We start from the raw sequence: 20,583 nt of genomic DNA, 5'->3' as shown, positions 1-20,583 counted from the left end.
CCTCCTTCCCTTTGTTCTTCCCCATCTGGAACTGAGTTCTCAGTACACATACTTTAGGCAAGCTGTAAAGGTTTATCCACATTCAGGTTATACAACTACTCCACTTATGTTTGCTGATCAAATTTTGGAGCTTAAATTTTTTGCCTTATATTGTTCCTACAAAACATGTCAGATGTGAATGGTACACTTTACAAATCCACAGGTTTGCTGCAGGCAGGAAGAAATCTTCTTGGTTAGAGCATAGTGTTAATAACACAAGGGTCATGGGTTGGATCCTTTTTTTGACCACTCACTTAAGGGTTGGACTCAATGATCTTTGCAGATCCTTCCCAACTCAGAATATTCTGTGATTCTTCTATTTGCAGCATATTGATGATTGTTTCTTTTAAAAGAGAAAAGACTAGAGGAAAATCAAAGGAGTGACCATATCAGAAAATAAATACTTGAATCTCTGAGTTAAGTTGTTGAGTAATGACTAACTAGGTGACAGTAAAACCTGTGTGCTTTGAAAGTAGATTTCCAAGACATCTTCTGTGTAAATGATGATGGGAACTGTGTGGGATATTGTCTTGGACAAGTAGCACTCAGTGTGTAGGGAGGTTTCAGTAAACAGGACATAGTAGGAGGTGGCAGTAACAAAATGCATGCTTCCAGAGCTGGATGCCTGTTTTCAATTAAGCACCATTCTATGAGAAAGGAAGTGTTCAGCAGCATCATTTCCCATCAGTGTTACCACTGGCTTGTGTCCACCTTCTAGCAGATACAGTACACAGGGTCTATCTAAGGGCTCCCCACCCTCTGGAGTATAAATGGAGCAGATTGACCTGGGTGCCTGGCTGAAATAGGGATTTGAAAGGTTTGGTCTTAGGAAGATAGCCTGCTTCCTGTACTGCTGATGGTGAATGCTCTTTCCAGCTTGTAAGCAAAAAAAATGCATTATTGAAACACATATCTAAAGGGAGGGAAAAAGAGCATTATTAGGAGCCAAAAGTTATTAAAATTTTTAGAGGTAATCTGGCTCTAAAAGTATATTAAATTACTTTCCATTTCTGTGTTCCATTCTGAGGAAAGCATCTGTGAAAGAAGCCTGCCTTCTGTACAGGAGTCAAAATGAGAGACATGGCAAGCCAGTGACAGTGGGCTGTGAGCCCCATGGGAGCGTGAACTGGGAGCCCTGAGCCCAGGCACTGTGGCACCACCTTCACTGCTGCCCTGGGCACATGCTGGCCCACCCCTGAGGATAAATAAGAGCTTCCCAAGAATTGCTGGCTCTGGTGCATAATAGTGTGGCAGAAAAAAATAGTGAGGACATGAAGCTCCTAATACAAAACCGAAATGATCCAAAGGCAAGGACAGTGACTTTTCCAGGTCTACTAAGGAATGAAGAAGAATTTGACTCAATGTCATTCGTTTTTATTTTAGTGAGGGAACAGCAGGACAGATTTTTATTGTAGGCTGACATTATCAACTCTGACCTTGATGGAATTACGTTGTGTGTAATGGATTTAGTGACATGTTTTAAATGTCAGACCCTGCTTTTGAGGAGAGACGCTTGTTTAGAGGCTACAGGAACCACTACTGTAAGTCTGGTAGCACAAAGATAAGAAGAATTATTTCCTAAAACTTTCCTGAATCTTTTTACAGGTTCCCTTTAAAATAAAGCCACTTACTTTTCCAACAAAATTCTAGTATTTTTTCACCTTTTCAAGTACACATAGTAGTTGAGAGGGCTAATCAGTATTTTACAGTTCAGCATGACACTCAGATCTGGTTTCTAGTGGTCTCCTCCCCAACAAGTCAAATTACAACAGCCATATCTAGTTATTTTAATGCTCTCTAGTGTTCACTTAGATTATAGCATGTTATTTGTTTGTCCTCTGCAACTGTATTAGCAATGACTAAACTAAAATTTTTACAGCACTTACAAAATATAATGAAAAAGCATTTATCTGGGTCATTAAGGTTAGAGGTTACATTCATTTCTTTTTTTAAAATTTGCTCAGCATCTTGTAAGATTAAACTGTGGTCAGATCAAAAAAGATTAAAATGATCGTAAAAAAGGCCTCATTCAGGAATTCATTTAAATATTGCACGGAGCATGTTAGACCCTTCTCATTCTCCCCCCAGCTCTTGGAGACCTCCTGTGCAAAGCCATAACTGATGATCTACTGGCAGGCTTGTACTTTCTTTCCACTTCTGGATCCTGTCTAAAGTGGGGAGAGATCCAATGACCTGATGCAGTTTCCCTGTTGCAAAACATTGTTAACAAACTTTGCGGCCATGCTCGCATTTCTGGCTAGTGTTCACCTAAATAGGGATGTAGAACTTAGAGCCAGCAGGCCATATTTTGTCTGCAGTCAGGCTGCATGCAGGTGGCAGGCTGTAAGGCAGGTGCATGCTCAGCATTACCTGATACCACGCTTCTAGTGAGAACATATCAATCCCTGCAAAATCCTTGCCCTGCTAAATTAAGCAAATCCTCCCATGTGAAATTAGTTACACCAGTGACGGCTGGTATATGAGGTATTCTACCAACAGAAACCATGTTGATTGCACATCTTCCTCCACCAATATTGCTGCAACATGCAGCTGGCATAACTGGAAGATTAGCAAGCTTCCTTCTGCATGTTTAGTGCCTGACACATCCTTGTCTCCAAATGTTATATAGCACAAGCTGGTCCTGTAGCTTGCTTCATATAGAAAATTATGCATCTTATATCCAACAGTATGGAAGAAAAATGAAGGAAAGACTCAAGAGCAGAATGTACAGCATATACATTAATGGTTTCACTTCTCTTGGTCAGATGTTTACTCCTTCCTCTTCCCCCTGAAATAAGCTGTTAATTTTCTTTCCCAGCTAGCAGTGCAAGGTGCAGTAAGCATGAAGATGTGGTTAGGTTTTCCTGTTAATGTAAGCGTGTCAGTCTAAATTGCAGTACTTTCCTGATTCAGTTTCTTCAAAAAGCTATCACATTCTGCTTTGCTGCATCATGCTCAGCAGTTCATAGAATCTTTAGTTCATAGAATGGCTTGGATTGGAAAGGACCTTACAGATCATGCAGTTCCAACCCCCTGCTGTGGGCAGATATTCTTTCCACTAGACCAGGTTGCTCAGAGCCCCATCCAACCTTGGCTTGAACACTTCCAAGGATAGAGAATCCAGAAATTCTCTGTGCAACTAAATCTACTCTCCTTCTGTTTAAAGCCATTACGCCATACCTATCCCTGAAGGTCCTGATAAGTCTCCCTCTCTTTCTTATCAACTTCCTTCAGGTATTGAAAGGCTGAAGTAAGGTCACCCCATGTCCTCTCCAGGCTGAACAACCCCAGCTCTCTTGGCCTCTCCTTACAGGGGAGGTGCTCCCTTCCTCTGATCGTTCACAGTCTTCCTCTGAACATGGGCTAAAAAGCAGTCCCCCAGGCTGTAACTCCAGAAAGCACAAAGGTAATTCTTTTTAGCCAGCAAAGAGTAGATGTGTCTTGATGGTTTCAAGATGCTGAAAAACAAGACCATCCCTAATGTGATATTAAACAAAATGAGAATGTAACTTGAGTATGTCCATTTGTGGGGTCTTAGGCTTGCAAACTACATAGACATATCATTCTCACTCGTGTACTTAAAAATGGCAAAACTTTGAGAACAAAAATCCTTGCTTAAATCCATTAAGGAACAGACACAAACCAACTAGAGATCATGGTTAGAAAGTCTCTGTCACACCGTGTGCAGAAAGATTAGGTCTCACATCACTTGTGCTGGACTAAAGACAGCTTTTTTCCATTGCTGTACTTCTTGGCAGATTTCTGTGGCAAATCCTATAAACAAATTCCTACTTAATTGGATTTCTATTTTCATGTAGGGTTCTATTACCTACATGCTTGTTTCTAAAACTCAGTTTCTGTTATTTTTGCTTTACTGTTCTTTGTAGCAAAAGACTGCTCCACAGAATGAAGTCAGCTATTAGTTAGCTCAATACCACAGCCATTTCAGTAGATACGGTGTAAAATTAGAAAAATGTCCATGCTAGCAGGGATAAAGGATATTTTCAAGTCCTAAATATATATTTAATGACTATGTGCAAGAAAGCACATTTGAAAACTGCATAAGATGATGAATAGAGCTTTTGTGGTGTACTTTTGTGGAGAGCCATTTACTTACTGTGAAAAAAAAAATCTCACAAATTTTTCTGAAATTAATTCTCAAAAAATACCACATTGCTTACCAAAATGCCTAGCATACATTAATGGTAGCAAAACCAAAAACAAGCAAGCTCCAGCTGCTGGAAATTCTCTCTCATGTCACACACTGGACCAAGCAAGAGCTGGGTTTTAGTTCCTCATATTCTGAAAACCATACAGACTGTTTTGAAGTGGAATATGTAAAAACATAAAATGAACAATTTCAGTGTCCAGAGATATAAAATAATACTAAGAAAGTCAGTTAATAGATAATTCTAGAAATAATGACATATAGGAGAAGAAAAAAAAAACTTGGAAAGGTATTTTCACTTTTTGCAGGAACAACTGGATGGATAGAGTTATTCCATATATAATAATTTATTCAACCTGATAGGTATGGTTCAGAATACTAAACTGGGATTTCTACAATAAACTGAACAATGCAAAGGATTTGTCTGAAAAAAGTTTATTTGAAAAACACTCAACAACTATTATTAAGAAATTATTTTTCCCCTCTACATTAACATATTTACATATACCATACATCTTTATATATATATATATATATATATATATATATATATATATATATATATATGCACACACACATACAGAGTTTTAATTTGAGTTCTGTATTACTATATTGGATCCATAAAACTATGTATCATACAATAACTTGTTTAAGGCTTTGCATTTCTTGGATATAACAGTCCTTTTTTTGTCTGTAACTGTGTAAAAATTAAACTATTTGAAGACAGGTTATCTCAATGCATTGCTAGTAGTTTCCTGTAGACACTGTTATTCATATTAGTAGTCAACGTAGCCCTTCTAGTACTAGTGGTAGACATCAACTGGCCACTGCTGTTACTAATGTTAGAATCAAAAGTCTTTTTACAATTGAAGAGACTGAAAAATTGTTTCTGATACTGAGAAGAAGCATAGTAATAAATAAAGGGGTCAATGCAGCAGCTAATGCTGCTGATAGAAACACAGAGTAGATAGGCAAAGTAGAGATACTCTAAGCTGTTGTCATATGAAAAATGGATATAATGAATTAAGAGGAGAACATTTGTTGGTCCAAAGCAAATAACAAAAACAAAAAAAACAGCCACACACAAGAGCAAGGCACGTGTCTTCTTATTTTGCTTTGCAACAATGGTGGAAGAACTGAGACAGCGAATGATACACACATAACAGACAGTAGAAATTATAAATGGCACTATGAAAAACACAGAAGAGAAGACAGAGAAGAAGTGGAGGTAATAGCCGTGAAGTTCGGATTCTCTCAGCACATCGTGGCACGTAGTTATATTTAACCTGGGTATTTCCATTGTTTGCTCTCGTAGGAGAAAAGGTATAACCCCGGTTATTGCTACAAGCCATATGATGAAACAAACCAGTGAGGCACGAGTTAGTGTACGCCACCCCAGGGACTGCATGGGGTACACCACTGCTAGGAAGCGATCGACGCTTATGCTCGTCATAAGCATTATTGAGCAGTACATGTTGCAGAAGAAGGCAGCAGTGATGAAACGGCACATCTGAGGCCCAAAAACCCAGTCATTTCCAGAAAAGTGGTAAACAATCTTAAAGGGAAGCACACTTACAAAGAGAATATCTGCAAGGGCCAAATTCAGCATGTATATTACAGCTGGCTTTTCGATTTTCATCTTTTTCAGAAACACGAGTATGGCTGTAATGTTCAGAGGGAGGCTCAGCACAAGCACTAGGGTGTAAACTGAAGGAACAAAACGAGTCAGCCACGGACTAGTGAGGTATCTTGCTGTTTGAACTGACATCATTCGTCGTTCGGGTAGGAATGATGCAGTCTGATTGGTGGCTCCTGATCCAACTTCCAAGTCATTTTCAGTATCACCGTCAACAGGAATAAGATCAGCCTCCGGACTGGAAGAAAAACGAATGGAAAAACTTCTGATGTGTGGTATGCTGCTGTTATTTGGAAAGCCTGAAAAGTAAAAAGTATTAAGATTAATAAGTCAATATTTAGATAGTATGGGGAAGTGAAAACATCTGTCAAGAAGGAAAGTTAAGATTACATTAGGTAAACAAAATAATAAGGTTAATTACTGATTCAAAGCACAGGCATTTTATTTTAATACAAATTTAGTAAGATGTCCTTCTTTGTCTCCCATCTCTTAGCTTGAAAAGTTTTATTAGTAGTGATTCTAGCTATGCTTAAGGACCCAATCTAATCTGTGCTCTCCTTGGGCAACTTAAACACAACAGGGAATCAGCCAGCCTTGAATAGTCTTGGCCAGACCCTTCACACACTTTGTAAGAAATGAGAGGCTGGCATAAGTACTCATACATAAATTCCCACTAGAAGTACTAGAAATACTCGTCACCAAAATCACAAAAAGTAAAAGTGCAATTAAAGCATCATGGTTTTGAAATATTTCTGCATGCTCTGGAGACTCTTACTCAACTCGAAGTCCCCCATCAAGAGAGATGGCAGAACAGTTTTCAAGGTAGATGTGGATCAACCTTTTGCTTGTAAGAGATGGGTAGCCACAGATTGTGGCTGAAACATTTCCTGAGTTCTACTTTTCCTAACCCACAGTGTGCAGGACAGCATGTGTCTGCCATACCCCCAGGGCACTTCTGAAACCCACAGTTCCCTCTACAGCAAGGTCTTCAGCAGCATGCTTTCGTAGCTAAGTCATGACAGGCTATCTCTGCTTTTTGAATGCAATAAGCCAGGAAATCAGTGTGATAAAGCATTAACTGTGTGGCAGAGGGTTATTTATGTAAAAAAAGAAAAAAACAACCAATCAAAAGAACTATTTAGGCATTATTTCAGCAAAGTTCTTTGTATAGAGAAATATTTTCTAAGACTGCAATTTTCAGTTTTGGCTTAATCTGCTTTGGCATAGAATAATTTAAGTGTACTCTGGGTAGACAGAAGGGAGAAAGTTGCAGCTACTCAAGTAACCCATCACCTGTTTGCCTGTGCAATTGATCCTTTGTTGGATCTTTGATAATTAAAACAAAAATGAGGGTGTCTTAGCTCAGATCTGTGAGCTGAAAGTACATGATTCACTGTAAGACGCTGCTTGTTAGAAGCAATTATTTGTTCTATAGTAATTAAAACCAATTTTTTTAACCAAAACATCTGAAGGAAGCAGATGGCAAAGAGGAAAACGGCTGCAGCTTTAAGCAGCCAGTTACCTCCCTTTGTGCACAGGCAGTGACAGAAGGGCCCTACCCGGCATGGATTTCTGTGAAATTCAAGCTTGAATGTGGGGGGGAGATCAGAGGACTGGTAAGGCAATTTGGTGATTGTATTTAGAGTGGCTGTTCTTTATGTACCATGCTGTGTCACAGCAGCATTCTAGGGGCAGAGAGACAAAAGAGAAGTGTTGGAGAGAACAGTTTTCATATGCAAAGTGACTAGATTGCAACCTCTGCCGGTCAGAAAAAAAGACGCTGGGAGCTTGTTACAGAGGCTGTAGTAGGAATGATGTAGTTTGAAGCAGAAATTCAGAAGTATGTGAGGTTTGGTGATTGCACAGAAGGGCACTGAACACATTTATACAAGGCTCTATTCTGTCTTTTTAAAAAGAACATGAACAACTATAGAGCTTCAATCTTTAACACTTTATAAATTTAGTCCAAGCAGTTGAATGGCTCAAAGAGCCAGCTCCTAGCTTTGCAGCTAAGCTTCAGCACAAGTCCTGTTGTATGACACCTCTAACTTCAGCCTGTGGCTGACATCAAAGAGTTAAGAGATTTTCTATATTTAATGACAATTGCAATAGAAAAATGTCACAAATTACACCACTGGTCTTCATCTCTTTTGGGGAGCATTATAACTATACTTGAATTAATGTCCTCCCCCCCTCCAGATTTCTTACACTTGGAAGCTTGTCTCCATGGTAAAGATATCAGTAAAAGTGAGGAAAAATCTGTGAACTGTACCTATTGTATCTCCAGTACACACAAGTTTAATGAATTTAAGACTTTTAATTCTATGAGTATTTATTTTCAAACCAGAAAACTATTGAAAGAGAAGACAATGATAATTTTAGTGCCCCATAGGTTGACACGTCCATCTTGCTTTCTCCACCACTGTAGAACAGTGTGGAGAACCAAAGAGGTGACACGGTTCCATGTGAGGAATTCATGTTTTTGGGAACACAAGATATAAACAGACCTGAAGAGAGAGAGTAAAGCCTGGAGTTAGGAACTGTGTTGCCAAGATGACCGCTGCATGACATGGTAACTGAGACACCAGCACCTATCTCATCCCAGTATCCCTCAACTTTGAAGGACCTGAGCTGTGCTGCAGTTTCACACTTTTGAGAACTAGCAAACCAACTTAATCAGTCACTGACCCTTAATGACTGAGGTTTAGTCTCTTAGTGTGGATGCTCTGGGTGATAACCTGACCCACTTCTCATTACTAACTCCTGAAAACAGTATAAAAATATGCTACAAGAAAAAAATGCTATGACTGGGACAAGTAACTTTCACTGACTACCAGCCATTGTCTTTGCTATTGCTTATAGTTAACTGAACATTGCTAATAATGTTAATTATATCCTGAATTCTTGGAGACATCTTGTTTACAAGTTTATTAGATGAAGGGATTTAGAGTCACTCTTACTCTATTACAGAAATTTTCTAAAAATACAATCCTATTACAATAAATCAGAACAAAAAAAAAATTATAAATAATTCAAGTTTAATTAAAATTATCTGGAATAATTTGGTGAAAACTATGTGTTCTTTGTATAAGCAGAAGCTTTCTAAGTTCAGAGTTGAACTCAACCTTCATTCTGTCAACATCACCTCCACGCTGACTCCTGTACTCCATCCATGTCCCCATTTTGAACTTAGATAACATGAGGCACTACTTGCAAGCCAGCTTTGTGGAAAAATGTAATGAGGCATCACACTTGCTATTTTGGTGCCACTTGATAATAAAAAGAATGGTGACTTAAACTTGATGAAACTAAATTTAATTTGAAAGCTTGACAGCCATGTATCAGTTCTACAAGACACAATATGCACTCCACACTTTCTCAAAGAGAAAGGCAGACAGATACTGCCCTGAGGTTATGTATTCCTTTTGTGTCAGTGTTTACATGAAAAAGCTGAAGATAGAGATTTATTCACAGAAGGGAACAGGATGAAATAATGTCATATTATTCCAAAAGATTGTAATGAGCCTTCATAGCAAACAAAAAGGCCAGAACAGGAAAGAGGCATTACCTTTCAATTGGGTTAGTACAAGACTGCCAATATACAGTAGCTCTACAGAAAATGTTTTGAAACTACTGATAGCTACAACTACACCAGAATCTGTGAAATTATTCTTTCTAGCTGTTTTCAAGCTATAGATGTAATTTGTCTAAAACATATTTCACTAAAGACTATTTATTTTTAATAATTCAAAAAAATTTGTTAGAAAAACACAAGTAAAGCTTGTATAATGATTACAAATGTTCAGAAGGTCATCTTATTTTTCTAGGCTGCCATCCAGTCCTTTTGGAAGAAGTCAAGCTTGGTTGACTTCTATTTTTATAACAAATAGGAACTCTGTCATATCAGCAGTGAGAATGAACCGCTCTATCAAAGTATCTATAAAATTTAAAAAGGTATGAAAGACCAAGATTAGTAAACTATGAACAAATAAACAGAAGGATAAAACAGAAGGTTTTATCCTTCACGTGTGTGTACTCAGGACACTGAATGATAAGCAGAGTCTTTTCTTTGCCTCCAACAAGTACTTTGAAAGGCAAAAATTACATAGAATCAGTATGACACTCAGGTTGCCCAAAGTCTTCTTTTATTCCCTGTGTTTTTTTCAGTTCTCCAACAAGGACATAGAGGAATTATGTAGAAAGCTCAGCAAGTTTGTGATTGTTTAATTCTAACACTCCACAATGTGCTATTTTCTATAAATGATTACATATTGTTCATCTCACAATCAGTATACACTTATGCTGCTTACCCTGACATTTTTTTAAAATACAGAAATATTTCGTAATTTCTTTTCATGTCTGTTTTCATATGCAAGGGACTACTCTGCATCCCAATCTGTGAAAGAAAATACAACAGCTTTGACCAATCTTAAGTTCCAGAAGAAACCTGAAAAATGTTTCTATAGGCCCATGAGTATGGACAGGATGTTATAAACCAGCAGACTTCACATCCCAAGGGATGTCTCTGTGATGTGAGAGACTAGAGAATAGGCTCCTACACAAACCAATTAAATATGTTCCCTATGTGCTGCTGGACAACAAATAATACTGATTTATGGGCATTACTGGTGACAGCTGCATACCAGCTTATAACAAATAGGTTTCTTTTATTTCCCCTTTGTATAACCCCAAGTGATAAGCATCTAGAATCTAAATTACTCAGTATCCCATAAATTAGGCATGTGAAGGCAGACTGTGAAATGCACACCAGACACATTAATAACAAAATAAGACACTATCTTGTAAGAGTGATGACAGTTATTTGCTTTTATAAAAATAAAACTAAATTGTTTATGAGTTCACATCTCCATTTATACAGAATTCATTATTAGATTACACAACTGATGTAGTATCAATCTGAACACATTTACTTGAACTGTTTTTTTCTTGCAACTGGGTGTCTGCTCCATTTTGCTCTCCTTTCTCATCTCTTTAACCACATATGCTGGCTTCAACCAATATAATCTATTTTGCTAGCAATGTCCTAAAGCAGGGAAGTCCAGACCTTAGGCACCTCAACAGCACTGGTCAGATAGTTTGTAGGCACTTAACACCAACCTACTGCCAAACTAGTGCTTTTTCACCTTCCCAAAGGAACAGTGCAGGTCAGAGATGTGGTAACTATGCACAGCAAAGGATGCGGGAAAAGCGGGAGAGAACCTGCAGGTCAAGGCCAGAGCAGATCTCAGGATACAACAGTGCATGGGCAACAGGAATGAAGTACATTGTGGTAAAAACAGGTTCTCTAGGACAGTGGGGAAATTATATTATTACAATGGGAATGAGTACAAGAAGAGCAGAAGACATTTAGATGATCGGTTGTTGTTAGTTCTGTTGTGCATGAAGTAACTGGAAGAATATCACCAACCGTGACATTTTTGTCTAGCATTAACATGTACAGTTTGTTTTTCACACCAGCACCCCCATTTCTTAAAAAGATATTTTCCTTAGACTTCCCATATGAACATGATTTTGACAGCTTCCTTCCCACTTGTCCTTGTGCAAAAAGTTGTATAGCAAAAATTATTTGCCCGCTCTGACACTTCCCTCCCAGCAGTTACAAACACTACATCTATCCCCTTTCAGTTTAGCTCAGTAGTCAAAGTTTGTAATGCTCTGAAATTTTTTCTTAGCTGCTCATCTAATCAGCCCTTTTATGGATGTAGGACCTGAGCCTTTACTGCAGGCCATCTCGTGGGACTAAGTTATTTCTATAGAAGCACTAACACCACTAGCTGACTGAAAGGAATCTTAAACTGAATCAAGCAAAATAATAATAGCAAAAACCCTGTGCTAATCTCTCAATGCACAGTCCTTTGTAGTGCTGTACCTCTGCCACAACATGTGTGAGGTTACAAGCGTGGATGTCTTCTGTCACCTTCCTTACCTAAGCATCTCCATCGTCTAACAAGCTCTCATCGGGAAGGATCCATAGGCTCACCAGTTAGGGTACTGATGTTGCTATTAGTGAATAACCATGAAATAACTACGGACCTCATCTATCTACTTGGGGTGCATATTCTGATCTGTTTTGTGCCGGCAGATCTTCCGAAGTTTGAACCGCCTAGAAATTCAGCTGGCACGCTCTCTTCTTACGCTGTTAATGAAAGATTAAGTGAATCCAGCAGCAAGGTTTCGCCGATCTGGTCCGTTCCACCACCACCTGCCACTGCCTGCCGCCCTCCTTAGCTACGCCGTCACCCCCAGCCGTCCTTCACCACCAAGAGCAGCCTCTCCTCGCTGCTGCTACGATCACAAAGAGCCGAAGAAAACTCGGCCCGAGCTCGCACTAAACTCCCAAGCGGGACCCCACGGCCCGGCTACGTGCGGGCATACGGTGCTGTGCGCTCGGACGCTTTCTGTTCCTTCCCGCGCCGTCGGAACACGCCGGCCGCCAGGCCCCGAGCCCGGCCCCCGCCTCCCGCGGACCCACCTGGCCGGGGCGGCGGGCAGCACAGCAGCGCCAGGGCGCTCAGCAGCGCCCGCGCCCGCATGGCCGCGCCTTCCTCCCCGCACTCCGTGCGTCCGTCCGTCCGTCCGGGCGGCGCGGGGCTGGCGAAGGCAGCCCACCGAAGGCTGGGGCTGGCGAAGAGCCGCACCGGGACTCCCTCCTGCCGCAGGGAGGGGGCTGCGCGCCGGGGCTCGGCGGCGCGGGAGGGGAGGGGAGGGAGAGAGGGGAAGGAAGGGGAGGAGAAGGCGCAGGGGCAGCGGCCGCGGCCCCGCGGGACGCCGAGAGCCGGCGGAGCCCCCGCGCCCAGCTGGGACACGGGAAGCGGTGGCGGGCTCGGGCGGGATGAGAGGTCGGGAGCGCCGGAACAAAGGGTTATGTTCAAGGAATTATTCTAAGCTAAGTTTGCCAGATTTGCAGTCCGAATGCCTCACGGGAGCAGTTCCAAGGCCACATGAAATGCCTGCATTACTCACAGCTGAAAGATCACGCTGGTTCAGAAAAGCCCCTTACAGTTGATCTACTTCGTATAAAGGAGATGACGTCCAAGCTTGCTTGTATTGCATGTGTTCAGTAAACTGCTCTGCAAACGCAGGGCAACCCAAAAGTGATTAATTGCCCGGCTCTGCAGCCCTGTCCGCTGTACCAAAATCCCCGAGAAAGTGGTGCCACTCCCCAGTCCAGTGGCATGAGCCATGGACAAACTTCGGAAAACCTCTGCACTCCTTTAGAGATGCTCGCGAATCAAAAGGTGGATGAAGCAAAACCTACCTGAAGGTTGTATAGGAAAATATTTTGGCAATTTTGCAGCTATTACTTAGAAGCTTTGCTTAAAAAACATCCCACTGATGTTTAAGTGTTTTGTATTTATTAAGCTATGAAACAGACAGAAGCTTTAAAGTGGACACTGTCTTGCTAGGGTGTGCTATCCATGCCTCAACTGTTTACCCTTCTGTTTACAGCAGTACAGACAAAAATGGGAAGGAGGGGAACACTGATTTGAACTTGCTTATATGTATGAAGTACCTTTATTACTGCAGAAGCACCGACCTTTGTTCTTAATGGAGAAAAAAAACCCCAAAAACATGGAAAACAAATTTCCCTAATCATTAGTACTGGTTTCCAGTAAGCTCTGTGTCTCTATGGTGCTCTCACAGTGCTAGCACTAGTTACATAGCATGGTTGAAGCTGACTCTGTTTGTATAGAGAAAGAAATAAATTAAAGTTTTACAGCTGGCCAGCCTTCCTACAGCTCTAGCATCCCACATGCTCTAGGAAACCTAGAAAAAAATGCCTTATACTTAATTGAACTATTAATCTGTTTAGAATGTAATAAGAGGTGATTATTTCATCTGGGAAGAGAAAGTGAAGCTATTCTTGGTCATTTCTATGGTCTCACAGTTCTATAAACACACACAAAGGTTGCTCTTCCAACTTTCTAAACCCAAAACAGAACTAAACTAAAATTGTAAAAATTACTCACGTTCTCAAAAAACCACATATTGCCAGTATTTTTCTTACATTTCAAGAAGTCTTAACCAGTGGGTCAATGCTTGAGGAATAAATTAGACTACAGAGTTTCTGAAACATATGAAGAGAAACTCAGATTGAACCTCTAGGAAGTATTTTAGTCACAGACATAAGAAACAGTCATAGGGCTATTCCATTTCATCTTTGTAATGTAGTTATTATAAATACAGCAAGTGAATAAAAGTTTTGTTTGTTAAATTTTATGCCTGCATATGAAAACCAAATTTGTTTTGTATCCTTCAGTTTTGTGAATCAACTTGTTCCTTCCTCTCAAGATAACTTATTGTAGCAGAGGTAAAAACTTCATGACTTATAAAGCTTTCGTTTTTAATTCTACTTCTTGCACTTCTTTTAAGAATTTTGCTTGGTTTTTTTTTTTTTTTTTCTTTAGTAGAGGTAGGTTACAGAACAAAACTTCGTTCCTTTTAAACACACCGAGTTTACCAAAAAAGACTGCACCTATATAGTGAGACTGCTACATCATTACTGTTTGTGGAAGGAGATTGTTCTTGCTACTGATACACGGATTGCCCTGTAGCATGTCAGAGGTGGGTAGTTACTGCTGAAAGATGAGCACAGAACATACCCCAAGCAGGGAAATCAGTCAGCTAGGTAGAGGGTTGTGTATCTAGTTACAAAATCACGTGTGGCTGTCAGTGTTTGGATTTTCTGGGAATGAAGGTTGCTGTTTTACTCCTGTGTTCTTTAAAAGAAAATTGGACAGCTAAAGGAGGTCCACAGACCAGTGCAAAGCGAAACAGAAAAATCTAGTGCTTGTGTGGGTGTTCCTGTCTGCCTGGCCTAAGCAGAGACATGTTGTTCTGCAATTTTGTGGGTAGTTTTGAATCTTCAGAGGCCCTTGAGAATGGAAAAGTTCCAAAATAAACTAAGTTAGCTGCCAAGCACTCTTAGTCAACTCTAAAGACATGTCATAGAAAAATGCAAGCACTGGAGTTAACAGGCTAAGACTATTGCCTATTATAATTTCTTTTCATTACCACCAGTTAAGGAGGTAAAGTTGAGAGATAGGCAGGCTGTGCAAAGAAAGATGCATTCTCTCCTGTAGGTACAACTGATGCATAGGCCCAGTTCAGTTGTACTGGCTTTTTTTCTCAGATTTTGAATCAGCCATGCAAGTCTTTCCACACCACCATTTCATGACTGAAGCTGGTTTCAGCAAGTCCTGTCTAATGTTGAAGTCCCCAGATTCTGTCTTACAGTAGTCTCTAAAAAGCCATTCTTTTTTGTTGTAGTTAGTAGCTGTCAGCAGCGGTGGGTGATAACAGGATCACTTTGCTCATTTGTGTGGTACTTCACACTACCATCCATCTTATGTGGGGGTAGAAAGCATTGTGGTCAGTCCTGTTCAGCAGGGTTCATTTTACTGTTCAGTGACAAGGCCCTAAATGGAGCTTCCTAATTAAGGAAAAAAGCTTATAAAGGAGTTCAAAGAAATTAAATGGAAATTACTCTTTGATGTGTACTAGGAGGAACAGGAAGCCCAGGAAATGGCTGGTACACAGACTGTACCATTCATACTTGTCATTATGTGGGAACCAAAGAAGCTTTTCCAAGCTTGCCTGCTCCATGACAGAACTGAGGAATGTGCTATTTGCATTAGAACCAGGCAGGTACTAGATGTGTCAAGTGTATCACACAAAATTGCATATCCAGGAGTGAGTTACTCCCATAAAAGCAGTGGGTCTCTGGCATCTCTCACCAGCACAACTCCAGACTTTTGACACATTACCTCAAGAGTCTGTTTTTAGAAGCAACATCACACCTGTGGTAGATTTAGTGCTCAGCTAGAGTTTGTTAAAAATATAGCCATTAGTCAAGTCTGTTGCAAATAAAAAGGGGAACAAAAGATTGGGAATTTAATTAGTATTCAAGTAAAATTCTGTTCTCTTCTTTGGAAGGAAAAGTGAAGTGCTATTTTCACTTTTCTATCCAGCTGTTTTAAGTGAAGGGTAAGGGTATCAATATTACAGCATTTATGTCATATTAAAATGGTTTATACATAACCAGCTAGAAGGAGAATGGAATCACATAGTAGTTTTTTAATCTTTTATTTAGGGATATTAACTGTTTTAAAGTAGTCATGTGTTCAAACTTAATGTCATGCATAAACTAATATCTCTGGCAAATGTAATGATTTTTTCAGCTTGTGTAACACCAGAGATCAATTAGTATATCAGCTGAGAAATCCATGTATCTTCCAGAGACTTGACACTGTCCTATTCCCTTACTAGAGTTATTACTTATTTAATATTTGCTTTTATAATTCATTCCAGAATGTCTCACTCTCCATCTTTTGAAGTGTTTGTTACAAGAAAAGTGAGAGAAAGAAGTATTTTCTATTGGCCACATTGCCTATGGCACAAACTTTTTCTCTGTAGGCATAAATGATAGTTCCTAAGCAAAATCATCATCACATTCAATAGCATAAAGGCCATGAAGTCTTCACTGCTGAGCAGCTTTCCTCAAGTGTACTGGGGACAGTCAGGCTTAATTGCATGCAATTTTATAAATGCACTGAAAGAAGTTTTTTCAATTACCATCTAGACTGCAGCTTTAATAATTCCTTGAAATAAAATTTAGGGACCAAGCCAGTTTAATTAGGTAATGTTTATTTTACATAAAACAATCTCCAAAGAATATTTAAAAAACCCAATCTAAATACTGATTTTATTGCATTTATTTTCTTACAAAAAAAAAAAAAAAAAAAAAGACAGACAGGCACAATTTAGGTATTCAAATACTTCAAACTGAACAACTGTTCGCTATTCAGATTTCCCCAATACCACTCCAAAGGCTGTGAAAGTAGAAAATGTCATTTTGCACGAGGCAGTAGTGCATTTAGTAGGAATGAATCGCAAAATATATTTTTGTGAAGCAAGTCGTTATTGTTCCTTTATAATTACCTATAAAATTTTTTGAATTGCACAATAAGTTTGCTTTGCAATTGACAACTGCCACAAAATAGGCCTAGTATGTAACTAAGTATCTGCTCAAACTATCTCTTAAAAACAAATTAGGTTTTCTTTTGGTAAATACTTATAGTCTAGTATCAGCTATATTATATATCTGAGGTAATTAAAAAAATGTTTCAATAGGAAGAGGTTTATATATTTAACTAAATTCAATTTCTGCCTACCTTAAAATCTACACAATAGCTGTGTGTCATAAAGAATATTTTGATTCGAAAGTACCAACACCAATGAAATCTTGAGCTGCTTAAATGGATAGATTTCTTAGTTTTCTGTTTTGTTATCAATGATGAAAAGGCACTGTGTACATTCTTCTGAACATTTGGTGTTTTAGGGTGTGTGTTTTTAAAACTTAACAAGCATCCAACGACAAACTTCAAATGTTTATAAGCAAAAAAATACTGAATAGACTCCCCACTGATTGATGAAGTCCATGATATCTGAAAGTACTCATTTTCCATAGAACTTCTTATTCAACAAGAATATGAGCAAATTCACATTCACTTTAGCCTTATCAAACATTTTCATTACAGCCACACCTTCATACTGCATCTGAAGCAAATCCTGAAATAAGAAAAAAATCATTAGTGTCTGTCTAAATCAATACCTTACAGTAACAAGACGTGATAAATATCACCAACTCCAGGTTCTTCAAAGCTTAAACAATTGCAAGCAAGTATTGGGATACATGTAGAAAACATTACATGTCCTCTAGATCTTAAGCTACAGATGGTTAGTAACAGCAACCCAGAAGAAATATTGTTTTCTGTGTATTTCCATTTTTTAGTTTTAGTATTTCCTGCTTGCCACCTGAACTAATGTGGAGGTTGAGTTCATGTAGTTGCCCCAAGATAAACATTAATTCAATGCCCATGCCCGGCATCCCGCAAAAGTTACATAGTTGTTCTCCACGTTAGCTGCTGCTCTGTACTGATTGACTGGTTCATGGATAAATGTGAAGAAAATATTGAAAAAGTTTGTAGTTACAGGAAATGAAACAGCATATGCAACAGCTATATAGCAAAGTAACAAAATTCAAACCTGGAAATGGAGCTGCACTTTTTCCATCTCAACTCCTAAAAATTTTGCTTTGATTTCAAAGTCACCCACTTCTTCTCCAGGTGTGATATCAAACATCACATTCTTAAACCTTGAAAGAAGAAAGGTAATTGAATACATGGGCTGCGCAGTTTCATATAATCCTGAGACAGTTTTGTGGAGAAAGCCTGCAGAACACAGAATTTTTGACCACAAGCAGTGTTGTTGGTGTCAAATAAATCACTCCATCTCTCCCTGCACTGCACTCCATACAGTGTCTTCCTAGAGACTTTCTGGCAGTACTGGTAGTATGAAATACAGAGTTCTGAAGTCTGTTGTACTGGAGAAAGAACCCCCCAAAAAAACCCAACCCAGAAAAACACAACCAAACAAATAAAACAACCTACCAACCAAAACTAAACCAACAAACAACAACAACAAAAAAATCAACAAAACAAGACACCAAAAAAGGAAAAAAAGGCTTTAGGAAGTTCAGTGAACAAATTGGATCTAACACGCAGTGGACAGAAACAGGACAACCAGATTTTCCTTCTGCCATGCCCAGGCATCTCCTTGCAGGTACATATTTGCCTCAGGTGGCTTGATGAAGCTACTTAGGGGGGGAAAAAAAACCCCAGAAAAAAAGTAAAACTGAAGGAAACTTTTCCATGCAGAAGGTGGATGGTAAGGTACAAAGAATGGCAGACTTTCACTACCACAGCCTCAGAATGGAAGAATACAAAAGAGATGTTAAACCACCACATCCATTCACCCTGCCATAGTGAGGAAGAGCAGAAAACCTGAGGTTTACAAAGTTATTTGAAAGTGACTGGTCACTATACGAAAAAAGATTGCTACAACTGCATAAAAATGTGGTCATTAATGGTGAGTCTGCTGCCAAACTTGCACTTGTCCATGTCAGATGGTTAGCTAGGACCAGCTAGGGCTGGCTTGTTGAAATACTTTCCCAAGGTAATAATTAATAATGCAGCAAAGTGAAAAAAAAAAAAAAAAAAAAAAAAAATTAGACTGTATCCTTCTGAATGCAGAAGTCTGAGGTAATTTGGTAATTTTAGCTGTGGCATGGGAAATTGTTAATATTTCTTTTATCAAAAGCCAGGCCCCTTCAGAAATTGTTGATTAGAAAATACTCAGAATTGTTTTGTACTGCACTTACTGATTGGTTTGAAGGTCTTCAATTTCTAGGATGACACCTTTTTCATGAAGTCTTGCAGCTGTGTACTTTAGTGAGGTCTGTTTCAGTTTTTTGCTTCCCTTCACCTCCTCTTTTCCATCTAATTTAATTGACCTCCTTGAATTTCTGGAAAGAGAACAAGAAAACTGGCTTTTGGTGTGTTTGTCAGATCCTTAATATTTCAGTTACTCTTCTAGCCATATTTAACTTTCTTTCACTCTTTCTTGAACTTTTCTAAAAAAACCAAATTAACATCCCTAACAATCTCATAGTTAGAGGAATTTTTAGCATGCAGTGAATCATCTAAATATCTTGCCAATTATTTTGAATCATCTTTTAGCACTTCTTTCAATTCTATTGTGAAATGCAACTCTGATCCTGAAAAGCCCACAATCTTCAGTTTAAAATAGCAATTTGTAAACTTAAGGTGACATAAATGGTAAATGCTCTGTAATTAGAGTTAATTTTTGGATCAATGAAGCATGCACAAGGAAAATTCCTGTTCATGTCAGTAAAATGTTTTAATTTTAACACTTTGGTAGCATTGTTGGGGGGATTGCTTTTAAGTAACTCTGTCATATCTGAAAGGTAAAATTATTTAGGCATTTATTTCCCCCTTTTCCATTCTAAAAATAAACCCCAAACTTTTTTAAAAAAGAAGAAACCAATAATTACTTCCCAAAGATTTAAGACCTCCAACCTTGCAAGTGGATCTGCAAAGTAGCACCAATTAAATATATTGAAAACATCTATACATCTCTTTACATAGACGTAGACTTTTCTTTCTCCAAGGCAGTCTTAAATAAATGCAAGACTTTAATATCCAGATGCTGACACAGTTAACAACACTAAAAGACACATTAAAAGAAAGAAAGACTCAACTCACTTTCTTGTTAAGTTGTCTAAGCAAGTTTTTATATAGGTGTTGTAATAATTAATTTGTTCCTCATAAAATGCTGTCTTGGAGTTAAGTGCATTCAAAGTCTGCTGGAGTTTCACCAGTTCAGCTTTTCGATGATGTCTGTATCTTCTTTGATTCCGGATATCCTAAATAAATTTATTAATTTGAAACTTTAAAAAGCCTCAGTTCATTACCATCCCAATTTGTATTTACAAAATCTGACTCCATTACTGAGAGAAAGCACAAAATTATCCTGTTAGTTCTTACAAGAATAGTACCTGTAGGGAGTACTACAGTTTGTTCACATGGCAATCACATTGCTACTCATATATAAAAGTGGTGTTGAACTTTGCTGTGCTCTACAGGGCCTAACAAACCCAGAACTCTTAAGTAAAATGTCATTTTTGTGCTAAAGATAGTTGAATATACTAGAGGTTCTTATGGCCAGTATGGGTTGTGGATGTGGAATAGGATTTGTTGAGAACAGTCCCTGTGCTTTATCAGCCTCAGGATGGCACCACATTGGCCCACTATTCTTGTGTCCTGCCTAACCACAGCAGATCAGTGTTAATGCCAAT

At 38.9% G+C, this 20,583-nt stretch overlaps 2 protein-coding genes across 9 annotated transcripts in view; both read right to left on the bottom strand.

The window, feature by feature from the left end:
* Positions 1-4,703: 4,703 nt before the first annotated feature.
* Positions 4,704-13,378, bottom strand: F2R (coagulation factor II thrombin receptor). Of its 3 annotated transcripts, none has more exons than XM_030237582.2 (2): positions 12,337-12,545; positions 4,704-6,142 (listed from the first exon to the last, which is right to left on the bottom strand). In XM_030237582.2, exons 1-2 carry the CDS (start codon positions 12,395-12,397, stop codon positions 4,941-4,943), a joined length of 1,263 nt encoding a protein of 420 aa, XP_030093442.1. In that variant the 5' UTR covers positions 12,398-12,545; the 3' UTR covers positions 4,704-4,940. The 3 variants fall into 3 exon arrangements, with proteins under 3 accessions (XP_030093442.1, XP_050843210.1, XP_050843211.1); XM_050987253.1 differs by lacking the exon at positions 12,337-12,545 and adding an exon at positions 12,828-13,378 and having other exon boundaries at positions 4,718-6,142; XM_050987254.1 differs by lacking the exon at positions 12,337-12,545 and adding an exon at positions 11,898-12,311 and having other exon boundaries at positions 4,718-6,142.
* Positions 13,379-16,550: 3,172 nt separating this feature from the next.
* Positions 16,551-20,583, bottom strand: part of IQGAP2 (IQ motif containing GTPase activating protein 2) — a 123,698-nt gene continuing 119,665 nt past the window's right edge. For all 6 annotated transcript variants that reach the window (XM_050986618.1, XM_050986620.1, XM_050986621.1 and 3 more), the window contains 4 exons: positions 19,991-20,151; positions 19,087-19,230; positions 17,913-18,021; positions 16,551-17,435 (listed from right to left, as the gene is read on the bottom strand). In XM_050986618.1, the coding sequence (XP_050842575.1) occupies positions 17,322-17,435; positions 17,913-18,021; positions 19,087-19,230; positions 19,991-20,151 (528 nt within the window). In that variant the 3' untranslated portion in view covers positions 16,551-17,321. The remainder of the gene's footprint in view (positions 17,436-17,912; positions 18,022-19,086; positions 19,231-19,990; positions 20,152-20,583) is intronic.

This window comes from Serinus canaria, chromosome Z, assembly GCF_022539315.1.
Source record: "Serinus canaria isolate serCan28SL12 chromosome Z, serCan2020, whole genome shotgun sequence".
Lineage (NCBI taxonomy): Eukaryota > Metazoa > Chordata > Aves > Passeriformes > Fringillidae > Serinus > Serinus canaria.
Note: the sequence above shows the minus strand (reverse complement) of the source record. Positions and strands in the feature narration are given on the sequence as shown.